A 23,702-nucleotide genomic window follows, 5' to 3' on the forward strand; every position below is an offset into this window, starting at 1 on the left:
TTCCCTGTCTTGACTTCAAGTACAGAGCAAGCTGAAATACCCAGGTTAGGGGCAATGAAAGAAAGAGAGGCAGTAGAAATAGTTAAGGAAATAGTTAAAAACAACAACAACACTTTTCAGCTTCATCCTCCTTGGTAACAGGAAGGCTCATCATAGCCAACCCTGGGGATAAGAGGCAGAGATAAGAAAAATTTCTCAGTCTCTTCCACTTGGCTCCCCGACTTTGTCTTGACGCCTGGGTCAGGTACAATTCAAGCAACCAAACTTGTTAGTATAATTGTTTTTGTTGCCATTGCTCTTGATAAATCCAAAATTCAGGATCCCTAGTGGAACTAAAAGCTGAGTTCTGTAAGCCTTTCCAAGAGAGCTTTGAGTCTAACCAGGAGTTTGGTCCCTCATGCCAAATGAGAAAGAGTAAAGGGAGGGCAGAACATCACCATTTTCTGAGACCAGGGAAGAAGCAGTTGCTAAATACTTTGGGCTCACTGCCAAGCAAAGCAAAGGACATAAGCTGGAGAAAAGCGAAAGAAACGTTTTCCTGCTTCTGGTCAACAGGACTGCTAATGGGGCAGCTAGGTGGCGCAGTGGATACAGCACTGGCCCTGGTGTCAGGAGGACCTGAGTTCAAATTTGTACTCAGACCAGACACCTGACACTTTCTAGCTGTGTGACCTTGGGCAAGTCACCTAACCCCAATCGCCTAAACACAAAACAAAACCAAGACTGCTAATACCCCAAAGAGAGAGATGAAACACTCTTTTGCTGACAGCTGAGAAGAGGGCAACATTTGAAAAATCTGTGCACTGCTGTGGTCTATTTGTTCTTGACTGAGACTATATCCCATTTCTCTATTATGCCCTCCTAGTGAGTGACATCTTACTCATCTTCAGCCTTGAAATGGATCCAGAACCCAGATGAGATGTTCTCCAAACAAGGGATGTGTAATCAGCATTAGTTCTTGAAAAAAAGGATACTGCACATTTTTCCATCTTTGTACACAATCACATGTTCTCTCTCATACCCACAATAGTTTGGGGACAAGAAAACTGGGCTGGCTTAGTTGTACATCAAATAATATACCTTAAAATCTACACCTAACATAATTCTATCCTGACTGGGAAAAAAATAAGCGAGGACCCTGAACAGAGTTAAATTAAATTAAATTAAATAAGCACAAGTCCTACAATCTTAAAGTCAAAACTAAAATTTTTACTTGAAATATTCACAAACACACAATTATACATTATGTGATTCAGTTTTACCTCTCTCAATATCATCCATAGGAGACTCTGGAGACATTTTTTCTTTTGGTGGAGAATGTTTCACATTGTTTGATGTTTTAACTGCATTTCTCATTTGTTGTTGCTGCTGCTCAAGTCGAGACTGAATTTTACTGCTTCCTTCAGCTCTGCAAGTATTAACAATTCCAATGTAATATGACTCTTATGATGTTAATATAATTAAACACTATGTTCTTCCCCTAGAGGTTTTGAATACTGTATTCAAATTAGACATTAAAAGTAAAAATTAAAATTATAAAAATAAAAGATGAAGAATGCTCTGTCAAAATTTCTATTAAAATTAAGCTCCTTAGGTATTTCAGTATCTAGAAGTCTAGGGAAGAGAGAGAAATACTAGATTGGGGGAAGGGGAGAGAACCTACCCCTAAAGGGATAAGCATTTATTAAGCACCTACTACATGCCAGGCACTGTGCTAAGCACTTTTCCAAATATTACCTCATTTGATCCTCACAACAATCCTGTGAATTAAGTGTTATTATTATCCCCACTTTATAGTTAAGGAATCTGAGTAAGACAGAGGTTAAATTATTTGCCCAGAGCATACAGCTGGTAAGTGTCTGAAGTCAGATGTGACCTCAGATCTTCCTGTCCAATGAGATAATATTTGTAAAGTGCTTTGCACATTACTGGGCACATAGGTGCTATATAAATGGTTATTTTCTTCCCCTTCTTTTCCCTGCTTCCTGATTACAGATCCAGCATCCTGTCCACGATATCACTTAGTTGCCAGCATCTTCCTTATTGGAAGATGACCTTGTGAACTTCAGAGGGTTAAAGGATTTGGACATTCTAAGCCTAGCAGTGTCCCTGGTACAATGGTGATTGACTGCAATGACTTTCCTGGGTGCCAAGGACAAATTACACACACTGAGGAAAGGCAGCTTCAACACTAAAAGGAGCCTAGCAGAAAGCTCCACCATGCCTATGAGGAGCTTCATATGTGCCTTCCCTCTGCTGATTATCTCCAATTTATCCTTTACATGTCTTGGCCATAAATAGTTGTTTTCATGTGTCTCCTCCATTAGATGATGAGCTCCTTGAAAGTAGGGTCTTTTGCCTTTCTATGAATCCCCCACATAGTAGCTGGCACACAGTAGGAGCTTAACAAATGCTGAGTGACTCCAAGAAGGGGAGAAAAATAATTCTAGTAACCAGGAGCTGTTAGTCATCCCTTCGCCACATGTTCCCTATACGACACAGGCCACTTTCCTCTGGACTTTGTGAACGAATGTTATGAATGCAATGAGCCAGGGCATGACCTTGTGAGCTTAAAAAGATTGGAAGAGTCACTGGAGGTGCAGAAATTGGAGTCCATGCCAGAAAACACTGGCAGCTGAGCCCATGCTCCTGCAGAGGTCCTGAGGAGCTACCTGCTTGACCTAGCCCAGCAATGGATCAACCAGGAAGCTTAGGTGCTGTACCCTACTAGGAATGGAGCAAATCTGCTCATCACCTTTGTTGAATTATCAGATGAACTTGGTGGGGTCAGATGCTTCACAGCGACCATATTAAATCTGAGCCCACTCTCTCTACTCCCATCAAGGTGGGAAAGGGGAGAATAGCCCTGGTTCAAGACGATGCTATATCTCCTCAGCAAATATCCCTTGGTAAAGTCTAATTGATGTCAATTGGTTAAATGATATGGGGGCAAAAATCACTAGGGATTGATACTTGGCAGAACACATTGCAACGGGGTCTTGAGCTAAGAGCTTTCTTTCTAACAGAAGAACCCTCACAGTGGTATCCACAGGACCTGGAGAACCCTGAGGAAAGAGATGTAGCCAGCCATGCTTTAGGAACCTGACCTGCTGATATTAAGTCCAGAGACTATCCTGGTTATACCTATTTATGATATTTCTCCTGATAGAACGAAAGCTCTTGGATGGCAGAAATTGTTTCATATTTTGTCTTAGCATCTTGCACAGTGCCTTACATGTAGTAGGCACATAATAAATTCTGGTTGACCGACTGAAAGAAAATTCAGCTGTTTGTTGATTTTCCATCCAGATCTTTAAGTGAATCCATATTTTTGGTGTATCAACAAAAGTGGTTAATAGAATCTGTTAAGAGAAAGATTTTTAAAGACTGATAACAGAGTTAACCTTGACTCTTTCCTTCCCCCAAATTATTAAATTTAGTTAGTCACTAATTTCTTCCATTGCAGTATTCTCCCACACATATTCATTCTTTTTCATTTCCATTGCTGATACTCTAATATAGCCTTTCATCACCTTGAAGCTAGGTGGTCCAGTAGAGAGAGCCCTGGGTTCCAGCCAGGAAGACCTAAATTCAAATCCAGCCTCAGACACTTACTAGCTGTGTGACCCTGAGCAAATCATTTAACTTCCGTATTCCTCAGTTTTCTCATCTGTAAAATGGGAACAATAATAATAGCACCTATATTGTTGTGAGGATCAAATGAAATATTTGTTTGTTTGTTTTTGGCAAATGAGATAATATTTATAAAGCACTTAGTGTCTGGCACTATCAGAGGAACAGGAACAAAGCTCAGCCCAAGTGCTACTTCTTACATGGGGTCTTTCCTATTATGCCCCCACAGTCTCTCTCCTCCCTTTTTATTTACTTCTGTATATACATGTTTTCTGAACTGCATATAGCAAGTACTATATAACTGTTAACTATTAACTGCTATCATAGCTTGATAACTGCCATAATTTCCTATCCAGTTCCCTTCCTACAATCTACCTCACAAGCTATCGTCTGAGCAATCATTTCTGGCACACTGCTTTTGAACGTCTTACTCTACTCAAACAAATTTACTAGCTCTCACTGAAGATGCTAAGCTAATAATTTTAGAGCTGGAAGGGAACTAAGATGACAACCAGTCCAATCTCCTCACTTTGTAGATAAGGAAACAGGGCCAGAGAGGTTAGGCAACTTGCCCAAAGCTCTACACAGAGTAAGCGGCAGAGCTGGGATTCAAACCTAGGGCCTCTGATGTCAAATCCAGGAATCTTCCCATTTCATCATGCTCCCCACTACCTACAGGATCAAATCCAAACTCCTCAGAGCAGCCTATAAGGGACTCCACAAAGTGTTCTCTCCCTGAATGGAAGAAATATCCCAAGGAGAAAACGCAGAAGAAAGACTGGAGAAACCATCCTCCTTCACTCCTCACAATCCATCAGTTGCCGAGTATTATCAATCTCACTATGACACCACCCCTTCTCTCCGCTCACATATCCACCAGCCTACTTCACGTCCTCATTATCTCTTGTCTGGACCATTTCAACAGCCTCCAAACTGGTCTCCTTGCCTCAAGTCACTTCCCTCTCTAGTCTCTTCCGCACAGCTAACAAATGGATATTTATAAAGCATGAATCTGATCAGTCCACTTCCCTGTTCGATAAGTTCCAAAGGGTTCTAACTGCCTCAAGGACAAAATATAAATTCCTTTACAGTCTGGACATAGCCTACCTTTCCAGACTTATTATTCATTATTCCTCTTCACACACATGCTCATGCTGGACAACATGCTGGCTCTCATATGACCTTCCACCTCTCATATCTATGTTTTTGGTGCAGCCTGTCCCCCATGCCTGGAATGCACTCCCCCTCCTTGATTTTTTGCCTCTTTGAATTCTGGTTTTCTTCAAAGCTCAGCTCAGATGCTACTTCCTACATGGGGTCTTCACTATTACACCCCCAGTTGCTAGTGACTCTCCCCTCCAAAAAAAGTAACTTTATATTTTTCTGGCATTTTTACTCACTTCTGTGTGTACACGTTGTTTCCCAAATTGCATGTAAGTTACTTGACAGCAGACTGTTTTTGTTTTCATGTCTCTAAAGCACAGTGCCTGGCACACAGTAGGCATTTAATAAATGCTTGTTGGTTGAACCACACTTAATAAAAGCTTATTGAATAAATGACTGATTGAATCCAAACTAGTCAAGAGGTTCATTGCATCACAGAATTTTGGAGTTCTAATGTAGCTTACAGAGGCTCTAGTCCAATACCTGAAACATACAGATTAAGGAACTAAAGGTTAAAAGAACTGCCAAAGGTTGCAAGGTAAGTGACTATCCAATTTGGGATCCAAACCCTGTTCCTCAGACTCAGAATTCACTATTCTTTTTTTGTTTTTGTTGTTGTTGGGGTTTTTTGGCAAGGCAATCGGGGTTAAGTGACTTGCCCAGGGTCACACAGCTAGTAATTGTCAAGTATCTGGTGTGAGCCCAGATTTGAACTCAGGTCCTCCTGACTCCAGGGCCGGTGCTCTATCTACTGCGCCACCTAGATACCCCTAAGAATTCACTATTCTTTCTAGTATACTAGGAAGAATGCGACACTAACGAGGAAGAAAAAAATGGGCATGAGATTTCCAGGAGAAAGGGGATCTAGACCTTTTAAAGCGGAAGTAGCTTCCTATTTCCATGAGAATCTAAAAAGGTGTCAGTAGTAAATATATCAATTTTGGGATTTAGATAGAAGATGTAATGTGGTGTCTGACAACTCCCTAATGAAGTGTATGAAAGTGGCTGTATGTCAACCTGACACAACCAATTAAGCACTATAGCGTCTTCCTTGGAAAATGTTAAGTCTATTGAAATTTGACAAACTCAATGACTACTACTACACTTACAGAGATCATGGAGAAATGACTGATTCTACATGAAGGAACCTGAAAGCATCTCTAAATATTATGAAATGCTGAGGAGGAAACAGAAGAACCTGAAGCATAAGCAGTGTTTTCATTTTCACTAGTGATTGAATATAAGGACTTTATTAGAGGAAGACAAATATAGGAAGAGTTGGCTAAGAAGATTATGTCAGCACAGGACTTGGCTTTTTGGACAATGATTTAATATAATAGACTCTATGCTGAGGATGGAGTCCATCCAATGAGGACAGAACAGAATGTCCAAGTGTCCAACAAGATGTTGATCTAATGAAGAGGGCATTAAACTGAAAGTAGAAAAAAAAATTAAAAAACAAATAAACAAAAAACTACTGCCCAGATATAACTATTGCCTAGATACCTTAGAGAAGGAGTTCTTAACCTTTTTTGTGTGTCATAAACCCCTTTGCCAGTCTGGTGAAGCCCTTCTCAGAATGTTTTTAAATTTATAAAATTTTATAAAATTAGGGAGAAAAGAAAAGTAGCAGAAGCCCAGTGACTCACAGGAGTCAACTAGGGTGAGGGGCAAAAACCATTATTTGTGGCCTCAGATGTCTCTGTGCTAATGCACCGAGTATGAGTATCCAGGTTCATCACAACTGCTGTGGGACTTGAAAGCTTTCACAAAAGAGAGGCTAGAAATGCTATAAATGTATAAGTCTTCATTCTAAGACATATCCTAATGCACACAAGAAAAGGCATTAGGCCTAACTTGAAACACTCAGTGACTGAGGCATAGGACAGTAGAGACAACTGAAAAAGGATTCAGAGCCAGGTCTCAGTAACCCAAGAGGGTAAGAATGTAATTGAGTCTCAGCTGATGTGGGGAAGGACACAACTGGACCCAGGGCTGGATATGATAATCTACGACAGCAAGAGGACAAATGGGGTCAATAATGGTTCTACCAAACTCTCATCACTCCTAGTTCAATATGATATCGGATACGTGGGCTCCCTTCTCCAGGCCAAGGCAGCTCATGTGGACAAAGGCCATTGGGATTTTAGTGGTAAAAAGATCTATAGTGGGTGTGTCTGATTGGTTTCTCACCTCTAATGTCACAGGCAGAAAGATGCTAAAGTGATACAGCAGAAGTCATCTCCTGGCCATGGAGTCACAGAGCTTGGAAGCTCTGTGGAACTAGCATGGAACTTCCATTCTTCAATAATGGAGGATTCCAAGAAAGATGATAGAGGGGTGCCAGACAAGAAGAAAGAGTGGTGAGTAAAGCAGAATCAGCCTATCACAGAAGAAGCGAACCTTCCTTCCCTTCCATCAAAAAATACAACTAAGGCATTTTTTAGACTACAAAATGCATAAGAAAGTCAACTAGAAATCTTAATATAAGGAAGTAAATATGGCCTCATAAGTTGGTAGGATGCAACTCACGACAGGATGGGGTATGCCTTCAAATAGAATAGAATAGGATGATAATGGGAAGATTTACCTTGTTGAAAATAAAGATATTAAGTAAAAGGGACAGAGGAGTAGTGGCATCATATATCAAGAAGACATACTTGTATGGAAATTCACAAACCTGAGGGGGAAAAGCATGCAAGTACAAAAGGAAGGAGACACTGAAGTGATAACGTGGTGAGAATATGCTACAGATGGACCAGCCAAATGGAGGAAATATGAGATTTTTATAAACTTTTTTATTAATGCTTTTTTCTTTTAAATAACAACTCAGTTTTCATTCCAATCATGCACTGTCCCCTCCCAACACACACACACACACACACACACACATACACACACACACACATATGAATCTTCCCTTATAATGAAATACATTTAAGTAAGATGAAATATTTTGGTCGTGTCTGACAATATATGACTCATTATGCACCTAGTTCACCACCTCTTTGCCAGAAACATGCTTCCCTGGTTAGTCCTCTGAAATCATGACTGGACCCTGTATTGATATCGTGGTCATTGTGTAAACTGTTCTCTTGGCTCTGCATGCTTCTGATGAGTGAGATTTTTAAAGAGACTAATCTGGCTAGAAGGAACTCACTGACAAACTAAGATTCTTAAAAGTTACAAAAGACAGGGCAGCTAGGTGGTGCAGTGGATAGAGCACCGGCCCTGAAGTCAGGAGGACCTCAGTTCAAATCCGGCCTCAGACCAAACACTTGAAATGTACTAGCTGTGTGACCTTGGGCAAGTCACTTAATCCTATTGCCTCAGTAAAAAAAAAAGTTACAAAAGATAAAAGGGCAAGTAAATGAGTACAGATACAAAAGACTGGTAGAGTCCTCTAACGATAATGTTAGGAAGACTCAAATCCAGAATGAACTGAGACTTGGGAAAAATGCCAAGGACAGAAAAATAATGATTGATACACACACATGCACGGATGGAAGGATGGATGGATGGATGGATGGATGGATGGATGGATGAATGAATGTAAAGGCCAAAAGGAGGACACAGAGAAGGGACTACTGCTTGGGGTAGAAAGAATGATAACAGAGAAAGTAGAAACACAAAGTTCCTATTTTGCTTCTGTTTTTTCTCCCAGAGGAAACAATTTTTAGAAAAAGAAGGATAAAAGATGGTTATTAGGGAATTTAAACCTAAGTGAGGTTATTATAAAAAGGACACCAATGGATACAAAAAAATGAAAATCTCAAATGGGTGGGTCAAAATAAATCATAGACACTATTAAAAATTATATTAAAGAAATTTATAGGTGATATAACAAAATATGGGACAGCAATAATTCACATTTACATAACAATTTAAAGTTCTGTATACAGCTAAAGAAATCTTAGAGGCACCTTTATATCTTGACATGGAGCTAAAAATTAGAAAACAAATCAATGATCCAAAAAGAAGCCCCAAAGAAGAAATCTTAAAAACCAAAATTAAGGGCTGCAGAACAGAAAATTTAACAAACACACAATAAACAAAACAAGATTTTGGGAGGGAAAAATTAATAGAGGGTGGAACTAAGACAGCAGAGTAGTAGAAAGCAGTGCAGTGAGCTCTGTTCCACAAACTTCTTCAAACAGATCTAGAAAATACACCAAATGAAACCACAGCAACAACAACAGCATGAAACGTAGGTTGGTTTTTCTATTAAAAAATACCTCCAGGAATACCCCTATACTCTCTATCTATGTAGGATGAAGGATTTAGTACAAGCATGGAAGAAATGCTTAAAAGGGAAAATGAAAAGGGAAAGGAACGTCATGAAGAAGGAAAGTAAGAAGAAAGATGACTATACCTTCGGAGCGGTGAAATATTACAAGGATTTTTCCCACAGAGGGAAAAACAGGTAGAACATGGTCTACTAACTTTTGAAAAGGTAGTTTCTGCTCCAAGGAATAATAAGAATCCACAACAAATTCCACATGTCAGTAAGTCAGTCAGTAAGTGTTTATTAGGTGCCCACTTTGTGTCAAACACTGTCCCAAGCACAGTGGATGCAAAGAAAGGCAAATGTTAGTCCCTACTCTCAAGGAGGTCACAGTCTAATGTAGAAGTCATCTGCTAATAATCAGAGGTCACCTATACCTATAAGTAACATGACAAAGCACCAATCAAGCCTACAACTGCTGCTACTTCTGGTGATTCACAAAAGGAAAAAGGATCACCCAGAATGAATCTAGAATACATTGCTAGGGCTCATGAAGTCCTAAACAAGAAACTAAAGACATTACTGTCATAGACGGTGATTGCATCATTACTGTTGAATCAAAGTAAAGGCATCAGAAGGAAAAAAAAATAGTTTGGAGAAGTAAACAACAGTTGGGAAGATGGTATCTAAGAATGCAATTTAGATTTATGTTCCATGGCTTAAGATATTGGAATAATGGGTTCTTTGCCAGAGATGGAGCACATTAAACAAAGGCAGTAAAAACATTTTCATGGAAACAACAACAAACCCTGAATGCTCTGCAATTATAATAATCAAATTTGGCCCCGAAGATAAGAAAATGTGCCTCTCTCCTTGCTTTTGGGGGGAAAAGGGACATGGAGAATACAAGTGTGAAATATTGTATGCTGACTGTCAGAATTAGCCTCAGTTGATGGATTGGTTGGTTTTGTTGAAATGTCTTTTTTTCTTCCTATCCAGGTCTATCCTTAAGGAATTCAGGAGCTGGGCTCATAGTCTTCCTCTCCACCATAATCCCAGCCTTTACACAAAAGGTCTTTAATTTGGGATGCAAGGGTATTTAAAGGGGCATTAACTTATGTGTTAATGCCCCTTTAAATACCCTTGCATCCCAAATTAAACATCAGCTCCCATGGATCTTATCTTTACTTCAAACACACAGAGAAGGTCACACACCCTTAAAGAATTTTGAAATTCCTCTATCTAACTATAATCTCCAGACATTCTTATCTCTTCCTACTTGCCTCACATCTCCTAAACCCATTTTTTTTTGTTTTCGCCATGACCATGTTCCTCTGACTCTGAGTGTTCTCTGAGACATCACTGTTCATCACTTCTACTGGCTTCACTTTTCTCCCTTCCTAATCTTAACTCATTAACCAGTTCAACACCACCCTGTCCTCTCCAATCCCTTGCCCCTTTATCCTATCTTCATGCACACTCTACCAAACTCCAGTTCTTTGTTATTCCAACCCTTCCACTACTATGGGTCCTACTCACATGCTGCACAACAGTGTTAAAGAAAAAAACAGTGAAAGTCACCAACTGACTGTGCCCATTATAAATTCACATCATCTAATCTCAGCTAGGAGTTCACTACAGTAAAGCAATTCTTTTTACTAATTTACCTAATTCATTCTCTACCCCACTCCCTAGAGCAATTGTTCCAAACCTTTACTTTTCTTTTCTTTTCAAGACTCCTATATTACCCTTCCCTACAACTGAAGACCTTTCCTTACTGAGAAAATCAAGGCCATCTACCATGATCTACCTCTTTTTCCATTCTCCATATGCCACTTACCTATCCACCCCTCACCATTGCCCAAGACATTATCACTCATTCTCTCCTCATTTATTCTGGTCTCTGATGAAGAGATATACCCTCTCTTCTACAAGGCCAACCTCTCTACCTGTTCCCTTGATTCTATTCCTTCCCATTTCCTCAGGTAGATTTTCCCTACAGTCATCACCCCCATATCACTCTCTCACATTCAAGTTCTTTCCCTTCAGTGACTCCTTCCTTGATAGCTACAAGTATTCCCAGGACTCTCTCATACTTAACAGACAAAACAAAACAAAAAACTCTCAGTAACTCTACTATCCCCTCTATCTCCCTTCTCACTCTCTGGTCTAAAGTCCTAGAAAGAGTTTTCTACACTTGTCTCTACTTCTTTTCATTTCCCTTCTCAATCTTTCTCAGTACTAACATTCTATGGCTCTAGAATGCTACAGAAAAAAACAACAATATAAAATAAATACAAAAAAAAGTTTTGTAGAGCTCCTTATATTCAGTAATAATAGAGGCAGTTAAGTAGAGCAGTGAATAGAGTGCTAAACCTGGGGTGAGGAAGATGAGTTCATATCTGGCCTCATATGCTTAAGTTAAATTGCCCTGGGCAGATCTCATTTAATTTCTGTCTCTCTTAGTTTCCTCAACTGTAAAATGTGGCTAAGAATAGCACCTACCTTCCGGTGAGGATCAAATGAGATAATACTTGTAAAGCAGGGCCTAACATATAGTACAGTAAAGTCCCAGACATACAGTAGAGGCTTAATAAATGCTTCTTTCTTTTTTTCTTTCCTATATCTCATTAGTTCTACATAATAGCCCTATGACAGAGGCATGGTTACTTTAAGAGATAGGGAAACTAAGGCTGAGAAAAGTTAAGTAACCTGCCCAGAGTCACAGTAATATCTGAGGTAGGATTTGAGTTTTCCTAAATCCTAATACGCCACTCTACTCATTATACCATGTTGTCTTTCTTCATATAAATATGTAATTTACTGGCATATAAATGACTCAGATAGCATGAATGAGTTCAGAGAAACTGGAGATTTCTGTAGGCTGAAAATACTTCATGGTATAAGAAAGGGATGGTATAGGGAGTGAGTGAGTGTAAAGTAAAAAGAGTTAAGCACTAAGTCTTGGGTAATGTCTACACTTAGCAGACAAGATGAAAAAGAAGACCCATTGGAGGAGAGAGTGAAAGAGCAGTTACCGAGCTAGAAGGAGAGCTAAGGTAGTGTAGGTTTATAGAAGACAAAAGAGAAGGAAGTTTCAAGAAAGAATGGGTAGCTAACAATTTTGAATGCTACAGAGAGCTCAAAGAGAATGAGGACTGAGAAAAAAAGCTGTTGAATCGATTTGATGATTTGGGAGTCTTAAACTTTGAGAATATCATTTGAGTGGAGTGGGAAAAGAAGTCAGTTTGCCAAGGCTGTAGGCAAATCATCAGATTTGAAGTCAGAGAAATTGAGTTTGAAATTCTCGCCATTACTTGCTAGGGGTGCAACCTTGGGTTAAGTCAGTTCAGTTCTCTGGGCCCCAGTTTTTCAGCTGCAAAATGAGGTTAGACTAGATGAGCTCTAAGATACCTTCTGACTCTAAATCTATGATTTTAGGACCAAAAACAGTACTATATAGTGGTTAGAATGCTGGACTTGGAGTCAGAGGACACGAGTTGAAATCCTGCCTTACACACCAAGTCAGTTAATCTCTTTAGTCTTCGGTTGCCTCACATGTAAAATGAGAAGGCTTGACTTGAATATCACAAAGATCCCTTTCAAATCTAAATCTGTGATCTATGGTTCCTTGAAATCATCACTCAACTGAAATTGCTCTCTAAAGTTATCAAATATCTCTTGATTGACAAATTGGTTGGACTCTCCTCAATCTTTATCCTTTTTGGCCACTTGCAACATTTGACATTGCTACCATATTCTCCACCTAGATACCCTCTCTTCTCTATTTTTGGATCTCTCTCTCTCTCTCTCTCTCTCTCTCTCTCCTTTTTAGTATCTTTTGCTCAATCAGTAACAATGCCACACTTTCTGGGTGTTCTTATAAAGCTCTCTTCTGGCCTCCTCTTCTATTTCTAGCTTCTTTCAGCAACCTCAACAGTTCCCATAGACTCAATTATTATCTCTATGAAGATAAATCCAGCCCTAGCCCTTATCCTGAGTTCTCTCCCTGTATCACAGTTTATTGGATATTTTGAACTGGTTGATAGTCATCTCAAGCTTAACATGACCAAGACAGAATTCACTATGGTTCCCCTAAAATCCACCCCCTTCCAACTAAATGTGGATATAGCTTAAGACTTAGTCCTTAATTCTTTTCACTTTATATTCACTCTGTGTAAACTCATCTTTCTTCCAAATTTCCCTATTTCTTGATACTTCTAAGCACCTATGTTTGCTATCTCAGAGTCATCTTTTACTCCTTACTCTCCATTATCAAATTAGTTGCCAAATTCTTCTCAATATCTTTCACACTGTCTTTTACATCTCTCTCCATTAAATGTCTCTGATTTAGTTCAGGCCCTGATCACCTCCTAAAGCACAGATCTGACCGTGTAAGTAACTCCCCTGATCATTAAGTTCCAGTGGCTCCCTATTACCTCTACAAGTAAATAAAAACATCTCCAAAGCCTTCACTTTCTAGCTCCAGCCTACATTTCCAGACCTATATTGTAATTTCTCTTTACATTTTATGTTCTAAACAAAGTGGCTTATTTCTTGTTCTTCACACATGACATTTCATCTCTCATCTCTGTACTTTTGCCTAAAATATACTTCCTCCTCACTTCTGTCACTTAGAATGCCTAGCCTCCTTCAACACTCAGTTCAAATGCTACTTTTTATGAGGCCTTTCCTAATCTTTTGCCCTTCCTTCCTCCCCTGTCCCCCTCAGCAGCTAATCTTTTCCCCCTATCTCCATGTTACCATAAATACATTTTGTGTCTACTCCTATGTGTACATGTTATCTCTCTGTATGGTACACAAACTCCTTGAAGCAAGGGCCATTCTGTTTTTATCTTCGTCTTTGTATCCCTAGAAATAAATAATATTTGATAAATGTTTCTACATCGATTGATAGATTGTTAATGGATAGTGTGGCCATGAGTTAAACTTTAGTTGACATTCTGATACATTTCGGTTGACTAATGAGACATTTTCAGTGAGGGTGGGAGGTGAGAAGAACTGACTGAAATAAAAATGAAGTTCTAGGTGGATATTCAGAAGGATCATAAAGGCATGACAAGATTTTCTGGGACTCTACTGATCTCAAAGAACACAGCAATCCACCTGGTTGATCACACAGGCCTAACTGTTAAACCCATTGTTTAACAATGGGTTTCCATCCGTTAAACAGAAGGAAGCACAAACTTCAGGTGGCATATTCTCAGTTGGACCCCAACCTTCCAGAAAAGGTTTGGAAAGAATCAAAGAAACAGTAAAGAGAGAGGCATAAAGGTCCACCACAGAAATATAATCAGATATACAATGGTGACAAGAACTGGAGGAAAAGTGTGAGGAGGTGTGCCTTCTCCTTCCCACTCTGCCTGATACTCAACTACTTCAGTAAAAGATTAAGACACATCAAAAATCAACCACTACAGAAAATCAGTCAAATTTTTTACTTAATCCAAAGAGCACTGAAGACACCTTACTCATTTTAAGGTGAAATAATTAAAACATTCAATTTCCCCCACCATCACCAATGCTTTTTACTCTCTCATGAGAGGACATCACAAAACTAAAAAATCATTTCAGCTTTACAAATGGTTTGCGACTTAAGGTCATTAAGAAATGACCCCTAGGCCAGACATCAGAATTATGTAGAAGAGACCATAAAACTAGAAAGCATGCCAAGATATGCTTTTGGGGTGTCTCTGTTTGGCTCTAGGCTCATGGATATAAGAGTTCTACCTTGCTCTCTCTTTCGGGGTTTTCTATTATACTTCAATGTTTTGATGGATCCAAGGTCAGATTGGATCTGTTTAATTGCTGTGTCTTCTCATCTTTATCGTTTCTTATAATTTAGTGGGTTGAATTTGACTGTTGTTATAAGTAGTTGATGGTCTGGCCAGCCATAGATAATTAATTTGATATGGATTTTCCTCCTCAGTAACTCATCTTTTCCTGTCAATGTATATAGTCAATTTCATTTTTGGTGATGTTATTCAATCCTCACTATCTCCATCTTACTCTCCTCTTAAAGAAATTGTTTATGACGTACATGTTATCATTTGTCTTTCGTCCTCAAGGAGGACCATGACATCAGGGAGGACATAAGTGTATAATTTTGAGTAATACACTGGCTCTTATGTTTTTAATACCAAATCATTTTTTTCAACTTTTTTTTTTTGCCATCCTACTCTTTGTTCACCTTCACTTTAAAGCTGAAAGTGTTGAGATATACATTAATTTGATTTGGAGAATGTGACATTTGTCATAGAATTTTTCCTATTCTGTGACTCCTGTCAGTACATAAACAAATTACCTTCATGGCAATCTTTATTGTGGTCACCATAAGCATGAGATGACCAAACACCCCACAAAAAATTGAATTTAGAGAGAACAAAAGATGAAAACTACATCCAAATTAGAGCCTGAGAATAATCCTTCCATTTCATTGCAACATCCTTATGTGTTCTGGTTTAACGGATGGTGTGGCCATGAGTTAACTTTAGTTGACATTCTAATGTCAGTATTGACATGGTTCCTACCCTCCAGTAATATTTCAAATTGTTTTTTGTTGTTTAGTCATTTCAGTCATGTCTGACTCTTCATGGCTCCTTTTGGGGTTTTCTTGGCAAAGATAATGGAGTGGTTTGCTATTTCCTTCTCCAGCTCATTTTACAGAAGAGGAAACTGAGACAAAGAGGGCCAAGTGACTTGCCCAGGGTCACACGGTTAGTAAGTGTCTGAGTCCAGATTTAATCTCAGGTTTTCCTAACTCCAGACCTAGCATTCTATCCACTGTGCCATCTAGCTGCCCCAATATTTCAACTTACTGTTTAGAAATAATGATATTAATTAACAAATTGATTACATATTCACAAGAAAGAGCTAATCAATTATGCAGGGAGTCATTTCTGAATCAGCTGTCTGCATACAGTCAGACTGCTCACTAGTTAAAGCAAAGATTGACATGAACACCAAACCTGAAGAAAAGAGAAATATGAGAAAGTAAGTTGCAGTTAGGGAAGGGTATAGGGGAAAAATAGGAGACAGGATGACAAATTATGTATGGCTCACCATCTTCACCATGGGAAGATCACTGATCTACTAGGGTACTAAAAAAATATTCTTGAATTATGGAACAGAGGGAACTCTGGACCATGAAAGGTAAACTTTGGCAGATCCCACCAAGGTACACAAGATTTCAAGTATAGGCCACAATCTAAGGAAGACTTATTTGTTGTCTAAGCAGGAACTTTGAAAAAATTTGGAAGAACTCATTACCATTTTGATCACAGGATGAGAAATTAATTGGCAACAACAATTCTTGATGCCCATCTTCTAAGTTATAGTTGGGCTAAGATTTGCATCAATAGAGGGAGTGATCAATCCAATAAAATTACTGACTCCTGAGGCATTGATTAATCATTATATGTATTGATCCTATGTACTAGATCCATCCTTCACATTAAAGCTTTGCTCTGTGCTTTTTCCATGACCTATAATAAATCCTAGATTCTTGATGGCTGTGGCAGCCGAAGATAAGTTCAGAAAGGTCCTAGCAAACTATAAAGCATTTGAATATAGACTGTGTGCTTTTTATTCAATGTCCAGACTATAAATTCAGAAAATCAAATCACCAGAGGGAAGGACTCCAGATGATAAATTTTCTGGCCTTGTAACTACCAGCCCAGTTGAATACTTGGTGATGAAATGAATTCAAACTTTGCCCACTTAGCACACTCTGTTTCCTGCTGATCCTAAATACCTAACCATGCTTCATTTTCACATCATATAACATCTAGCCATCCTTCCAGCCCTGCCCCACTGCTTTACTTCTTCTTCTTTTGTTTTTTTTTAGTCAACTGGGGTTAAGTGACTTGCCTAGGGTCACACAGCTAATGTCAAGTGTTTGGTCTGAGGCTGGATTCAAACTCAGGTCCTCCTGACTTCAGGACCTGTGCTCTATCCACTGTGCCACCTAGCTGTCCCCTGCCTTACTCTCTATAATCCAGGGCCTCAGTACCTAGAGAAATCAATCCTATTCATCTTTGGCACTCCTGCCCTATGTTCCAACCTAATTGTTTTTGGGAATGCTAAGAGAGTGCAAACTAGCTCACTTAGCTGACTTTACTCTCTGGAAGAGGGTAAGGAGTAGCACTACTGCTAATCCTATTCACCAGGCCATGCTTTGCCTTTACATCCAGCCAAATAACTATCCACCCAGGTCCTCTTACCACCTCCCTCCAACCCCAATCTTCTACCTTGCACTCTAGACACAGTAATATAACTGATAGCACCATTACTATTATTTCTAGAAAGGATAGGTTAGTTAACTTTATGCATCAACTTGCCATCTCTGTGACTCATCAGACAAAAACTCCCTTTCCTGGCCACCACTCCCTTATATGCACTGTCTTTCCCTATTAGAATGCATGCCTGAGTGCAAGATCTAGCTTTTTTCCCACATTTGTATCTCCAACCCTCAGCACAATGCTTAGCACACAATAAGTAATTAACAAACTTTTCTTACCCATTCACTCATCCATTATAGTATCAAAAGAATGTGATCTGTATCAATGCAGGAAACTCACACCAATGAAATCTTTAAATAATAAAGTATACTAGATAAATATACATTGGAGATATAAGGAGAACTTTATATTTAAGTTATTGGATGGTAATCATATTTTACAAACTAAAAATAAACACACATGGTCTCATAAAGGATATCTGCTCTGAAAACTACACTCTTCCTGAGATTGGGGCTGTTCCAGAAAATCTGAGACAAATGGTCTCTGTAGTTATTGGCTATTCTGCCAAGACATACTAACTGCCATAGTGAAAGGATTCTGAGTTCAAAATGTTTTTGGAATATGTGAGTAAAAGTTATTCAGGGAAGGAAAACTATTAATAAATTACATGTAAAATACACAAACATTCAGAAAAACAAAAAAAAGTCATTTAGTATGATGGGGAGATACAAAAAAACAAAACAAAACAAAAACTTTAGGCTCCAAAATTTGGAAATAAAACTATTTATCTATTCATAGAATAGATATATTAAAATATAATAATCCCATGATATTTTGTTTACTTTCCTTAATATTTTTTAATAAAGGACATCTATTTCTTTATTAAACCACTTACCTTGTTTTCTTTACAGTGATGTTGCTGCTGAGTTTTTCTAATCGACATTCTCCAGTATCATGGTTAATAATCAAAATACATTCTTTTAGGTAAGGTTTCTTTGAGCCTTTGAAAACAGATACTGCTGGTGTTGAACCCTATTCAAAAATTTTTAACTAGTTAATTGACATTTACTTAGAATTTGTCATCTAATTTTAGGATTAGAAATAACCTTACACATATCCCTCCTTTAATTATTTCCTATTTATCCTGTATGTAGCTTGGTTTGTATATATTTGTTTGCATGTTGTCTCCCCATTAGATTGTAAGCTCCTTGAGGACAAGGACAATCTTTCGCTTCTTTTTGTATCCTCAGTGCTTAAGCACAGTGCTTGGCACAGGGTAGGTGCTTAATGTTTATTGATCAATTGATTGATCATATCTAGTTCAATCCCTGAATTTTAAAGATGAAAAAAACTCTCAACTCTAAATGCCCAGAATTATCACCAAACTTAACTTTCATACATATGAACTTTTTGCTTTTTCTGTTTTCTTAAAATCTAGAACCCTATGGTGAAAATCCATGATGTCCATATAATTTAAATTGCAGGTAACCCAAAGGATAAAGGAGAGCTTACTGTAGGTATTAATAGGCTATAACATATTATCAACAATGACACTAATAAGTTAGGTAAAAATATCAGCAAAGAAAAAGAGTGAAGAATAACACGTTGACAGCCCCAGTGTTCATTGGTACCTACAGAATATTTAAAAACCTATAAGGAAGATTTCCAGTGTTTTGGGTAAATCTTCAATGAAGGGTATATGGGAGGACATGTTTAAGAATCTCATAGGATAGGAAGCCAAAAACGGCTTATGATCAACATTGATGGAGAGAATACACATATGGATAAAACCACCGATCCCCATCCTACCAAGTGACTTCACCAAATCATAAAAGACACAATAATTCACTTGTGTAGATGAGTGGAAATGGCTATGTCAAAATACACTTGCCATAATAATAATTACTAGCAACTATAATAGCACTATTAAAATCCAGGTTGGTAGAGTTCCTTTACTGAAAAAAATCAGAGGTCCTTGAAACATAAAACTCAAGAAGGAAAAAGAGACATGTGCAAATTATGCTACTGTGGGGGGTGGGGAAGGAGGAGGATATATTAGTACAATGCCAATTATTACCAGTAGGAAACAATATATTTAAGTTCCTTTGAATTCTTAAGCAGAATGGAATGACTTAAGAAGACAGCACAGAAGATACTTGATTTCATTCATAAGAACAAGGCAATGAAGCATTTACAAAACTTTATTTCCCTCATGTACATTCCATATGCTTAAGGTGAATTTGCTTTTTTCTCTAAATTTAGCACCATTCTAAATCTTCAACATTGGCTGCTGCCCACTTATTCTTTACAGTAGCTTAATACAAATGGAAAAATTACCCAGAGAACTCCTCTTGAACATATGGAAGTCAGGCCATGCTTCCATAATGACTTATCTCTAACTACAATATGGATCGTAGTTCTAGAACGGTGAGAACATTGTTCTAAAGCTTGTGGCAGACAACAGTTATAATTTTTAAAAATGCATTGAATTCCCCGCCAAGCTGTATCAAAGGGTAGCTGTAGAAAAGTGCTTTGACAAAGGGTGGACTAATGCTGTTGTTTTGTTGTTTCAGCCGTATCAGACTTTTTGTGAACCCATGTTTATGAGGGGTTTCTTGGCAAAGACACTGGAGTGGTATGAGATTTCCTTCTCCAGCACATTTTTCAGATGAGGGAATTGAGGAAAACAGGGTTAAGTGACTTGCCCAGGGTCACACAGCTAGTAAATATCTGAGGCCACATTTGAACTCAGGTCTTCCTTACTCCAGACACTTGATCTACTGCACCATCTAACTGCCCCAGGTGGACTAAATCTGTCTCCTTTTAAAGTGATAGTTAAGAGTCAGCTGGCTTTGGGGGACAGGGGGAAGGGAGACAGGATTTTCAAGGGCCTTTCATTAAAGGAGCTTTACAGAGTATGATATCTGATATGCAAATAGTGCTTTATACCTTCCAACACCTTTACCTCCATTATCCAGTTTGATCTTCATTATTAGCCTGGTGAGGCAGAGACAGGGCAAGTATTACCAATGATAAAGCCAAGAGGTTACAACATGGGCTTATCCAAGGTCACACAGTTCGAGTCAGAACTGGAACGCCCGTTTCCTAATGTTTAATCCAAGGTATTTTCAATTATATCAATCCTATGAAAAGGTTAACAATAATCTATTCATATTCTCTCACCTAGTATTCTCATTGTGATGGACAGTGCATATTCTGACTGGGATCAGTAGTCTGTGGCTGGGCAACACAGTGATCAAACCTGTAACATTTTTCTCACTAGCACAAATCTATAACACAACAAGTTACTGACAAGGCTGTAAACGTGGCAAAATGAACTATAGGAACATACTTGGAAGCACTGAGTAATATATAATACTACACTAATGTAAGGTAATAATGTTTAGGATAATTAAATTAGCTTCTGGGTATTATGAAATCACCAGCTAGTAGGGGAAAGCTCATTTTTTTTCCAGAAAATACAATTCCTCACATTTTTCATGGTGACTGAGGACTTTGGAAAGAGTTTATTTGAAGGGGTACTTTCATGATGGGGGAAAATGTATAGCCTATTCAAGAATATACCTTCTATTCTTTATTTCTCATGATTGCTCATGGACTAAAAAAAGCAAGGTAGATGACTAATAATTTACTAAGATGGTCTAGGTTACATATTCAAGAAGTAGAAATATGAATAAGTCTCTGATGTCTTGGCTAAACCTCTCACAAGATTTGACTCTATACTGAATTGGCTCCTACATGTCTACAACAGATCACAGTCTTGGAGTTCATATTAGAGGTTCCAACACAGAAGTTTAAACAATATTAGTTTAGCAAGTATTACGGTGAGGGTGGAACAGTAGGTAAAAGAAAGATGTGTTAAGGAGAAAGATTTTCCAGAATTATGATCTTCCAGTCTTCTGACTACATCAACATACATATCATACAAAATTATTTCTCAAAGGAGCTTATTAAACTGTTAGATTCTTGAGGGAAAGGACCATGTCTTAAATTATGGTCTATCTTCCCTAGCACTTAGTACACTGCTTAGTAAATTTATGCTATAGTGTATTCCTGGAGTTATTTTCTTATTTCCATTAAACATGGTATTTTTTAAGTGTATCTTCTTCATATACATGCGCGCGCGCACACACACACAGACATACACCAATCACATTAAACTCTCTATATGAATATATCCTAGCTCATAAAATCAAATACACTCAACAGTTTTAATGCAGATTTTTAAAGCCTCTTCTCTAGCCTCCTCCACAGCTGACACCTTGAAGATATAAATAAGAAAGAGAAAAAGAAAAAGAGATGAAGAGACAAAGGAGAGAAATGGAGAGAACTTCAGAAAGTGTAGGACAATAAAATTTTGTGTACATTTAAAGTGTGGTCATTTTTAGTTAAGAGTCAGTTTTAACTGGAGCCAATGGGCACAGTGCTGATGAAAAAGTGCTGCTTTTAGAGACAGGCAAGTCCTGTGTGATTATAGGCAAGTTACAATTTGTCTGAGACTCAGTTTTCTCCACTGTAAACTGGGGATAAGAATATGCTTATAGTATCTCTATCATGGGGCTGCTATAAGAATGTATGTAAAGCACTTTGCAAACCTTAAACACTATCACTGTCAGCTACTTAAGTAGTTAAGTCTCCTTCTAGATACTTATTCATATATTTTATTGAAAGTATTCAATTATTTTGGAAGGATAAAATAGCATTGCATATTATCATTAATCGAAATGCCATTATCATACCAGAAAATTCACGTTATATGTAAAAGGGAAAACCATCAGTGAAGTTTTTAATCCGAAAGTACAAATGACCTAGTTTTTCACAACATGCTATAAAGTCTGTTTGTGCAAATATGCTGGCTTGGCTTTAACCCTCTAAGATGGAGATTCTCCCAAAAGGACAGTACCACTCCCCAGGGTTGTACTGGAAGTCAGGACTGTATCATTCTCTGGTAGAAGTGGGATTTACCACAACAATGGGCCATTTGATGCCCTAGCAACCCTGAATGCTTTCCACTTGCAGGAGGCCTCAATCCCAGGATGGCACTTTAGGTCTGGAGGACTATATAGATTCCTGGGAACATAAGACTTAGTGGAGAAGGTGGCAGCTATTTATCTTAGCTGTTTATAGGTTCAGGAACAAATTCATTGTTGCTACTGCTGTTGAGTCAAATAAAGCATCTTCTATATTCAATATTTTATTAGCCTGAATGCTTGCCTGAGATCTGAAGGTCTTTTACACCTTTCTCCTTTGTCACAGAAATGTAGATAGAGGCTAAATTTTAATGTTTTCTGGAAAGTCGAAAAGGTTTATGATTAATGAGAATTTCCCCCAAGACTAAGTTCAATCAATACACAAAAAATGTTCAGTTCTGGGTCACGGGTTAAACTGTGCTATAGCCAGGTCTCCTCAATAGACTAATCCATTAATTTTTTTAACTGTGAATATGTAAGGAAAAAAGCCTTTTCAGTATAGGAGAGAACAGAAACACACAAGACTTTGATTCTAAATATTCTGAATAATAGGAAATGAAATAAATACCAACTCCACTGTAGTGCTAGTAGCTTTTATGCTCTTCCCTCAAGCAGTATCTAAAGCCTACTGGGTCAGCAAATGCTCAGAGTCTCATATGAAAGAAGCATAAAACATTCTCATGGGTACTTTGAGGAAAAAGGGGGAAAAAAAAACCTTGGAAACAACCTGTGTCAGTGTTTGGCTTGTCCTTGATCTCTACAGCTTTGAGTTAGAGATATTAACTCTTAAGGAAAGTGAGAATACTTTACATTGAGTGGACAATTTAGAAATATTTACTGAATGTAGTTTAGAAGAAATATTTTCAATAGAGGAATCCTTGTTCTTCTGGTGGGGACGGTAAGAGACGATCATTTGATAAAGCAATAATTCAATCTATGTCAAATCTCTCTCTCTCTCTCTCTCTCTCTCTCTCTCTCTCACACACACACACACACACACAATATTTGAAAGAATCATCCATTGTCAAGAACACAATTTGAGGCTAGTCTAGCATGGCAGTGGTTGTTACCAACTGAAGGCTTTTCAGTTGAACTTTCCTTCCTTGCACCTCACATAGCACTTTGCTTATGTATGTATTACGTATTAGAGTTATCTGAGCCTGTGCCATGTCCCCTTATTAGACTATATGCCAAACAACGGCAGAATTGGGCAATCACAGTGGGCATTTAATACATATTTGCTGAATTAAACTGAATTGAAATAAGTAGTATCATACTAATACACAAATTTCAGCATTATGTTTTCAATTTCTCCTTAGGACAACTAAGAAGGAAACACAAAGTATTTAAGACAAATATGAAGCAATAACAAAGTTTGATTTCCTTTTTTTTCTCATTGAGAAGAAGTTGAAGTAGAAAGGGATCTAA

The 23,702-nt window shown here is 38.2% G+C and overlaps 1 protein-coding gene across 3 annotated transcripts in view; it reads right to left on the reverse strand.

The window, feature by feature from the left end:
- The window catches only part of EAF2 (ELL associated factor 2), a 54,097-nt gene that overhangs the window by 22,000 nt on the left and 8,395 nt on the right, over window positions 1-23,702 (reverse strand). For all 3 annotated transcript variants that reach the window (XM_020985909.2, XM_078146728.1, XM_078146727.1), the window contains exons 3-4: window positions 18,179-18,315; window positions 1,263-1,408 (exon numbers count right to left, since the gene is read on the reverse strand). In XM_020985909.2, coding sequence (XP_020841568.1) covers window positions 1,263-1,408; window positions 18,179-18,315 — 283 coding nt within the window. The remainder of the gene's footprint in view (window positions 1-1,262; window positions 1,409-18,178; window positions 18,316-23,702) is intronic.

The sequence above is a fragment of the Phascolarctos cinereus genome, unplaced genomic scaffold (assembly GCF_003287225.1).
Source record: "Phascolarctos cinereus isolate Bilbo 61053 unplaced genomic scaffold, phaCin_HiC Scaffold_726;HRSCAF=1367, whole genome shotgun sequence".
Taxonomy (NCBI): domain Eukaryota; kingdom Metazoa; phylum Chordata; class Mammalia; order Diprotodontia; family Phascolarctidae; genus Phascolarctos; species Phascolarctos cinereus.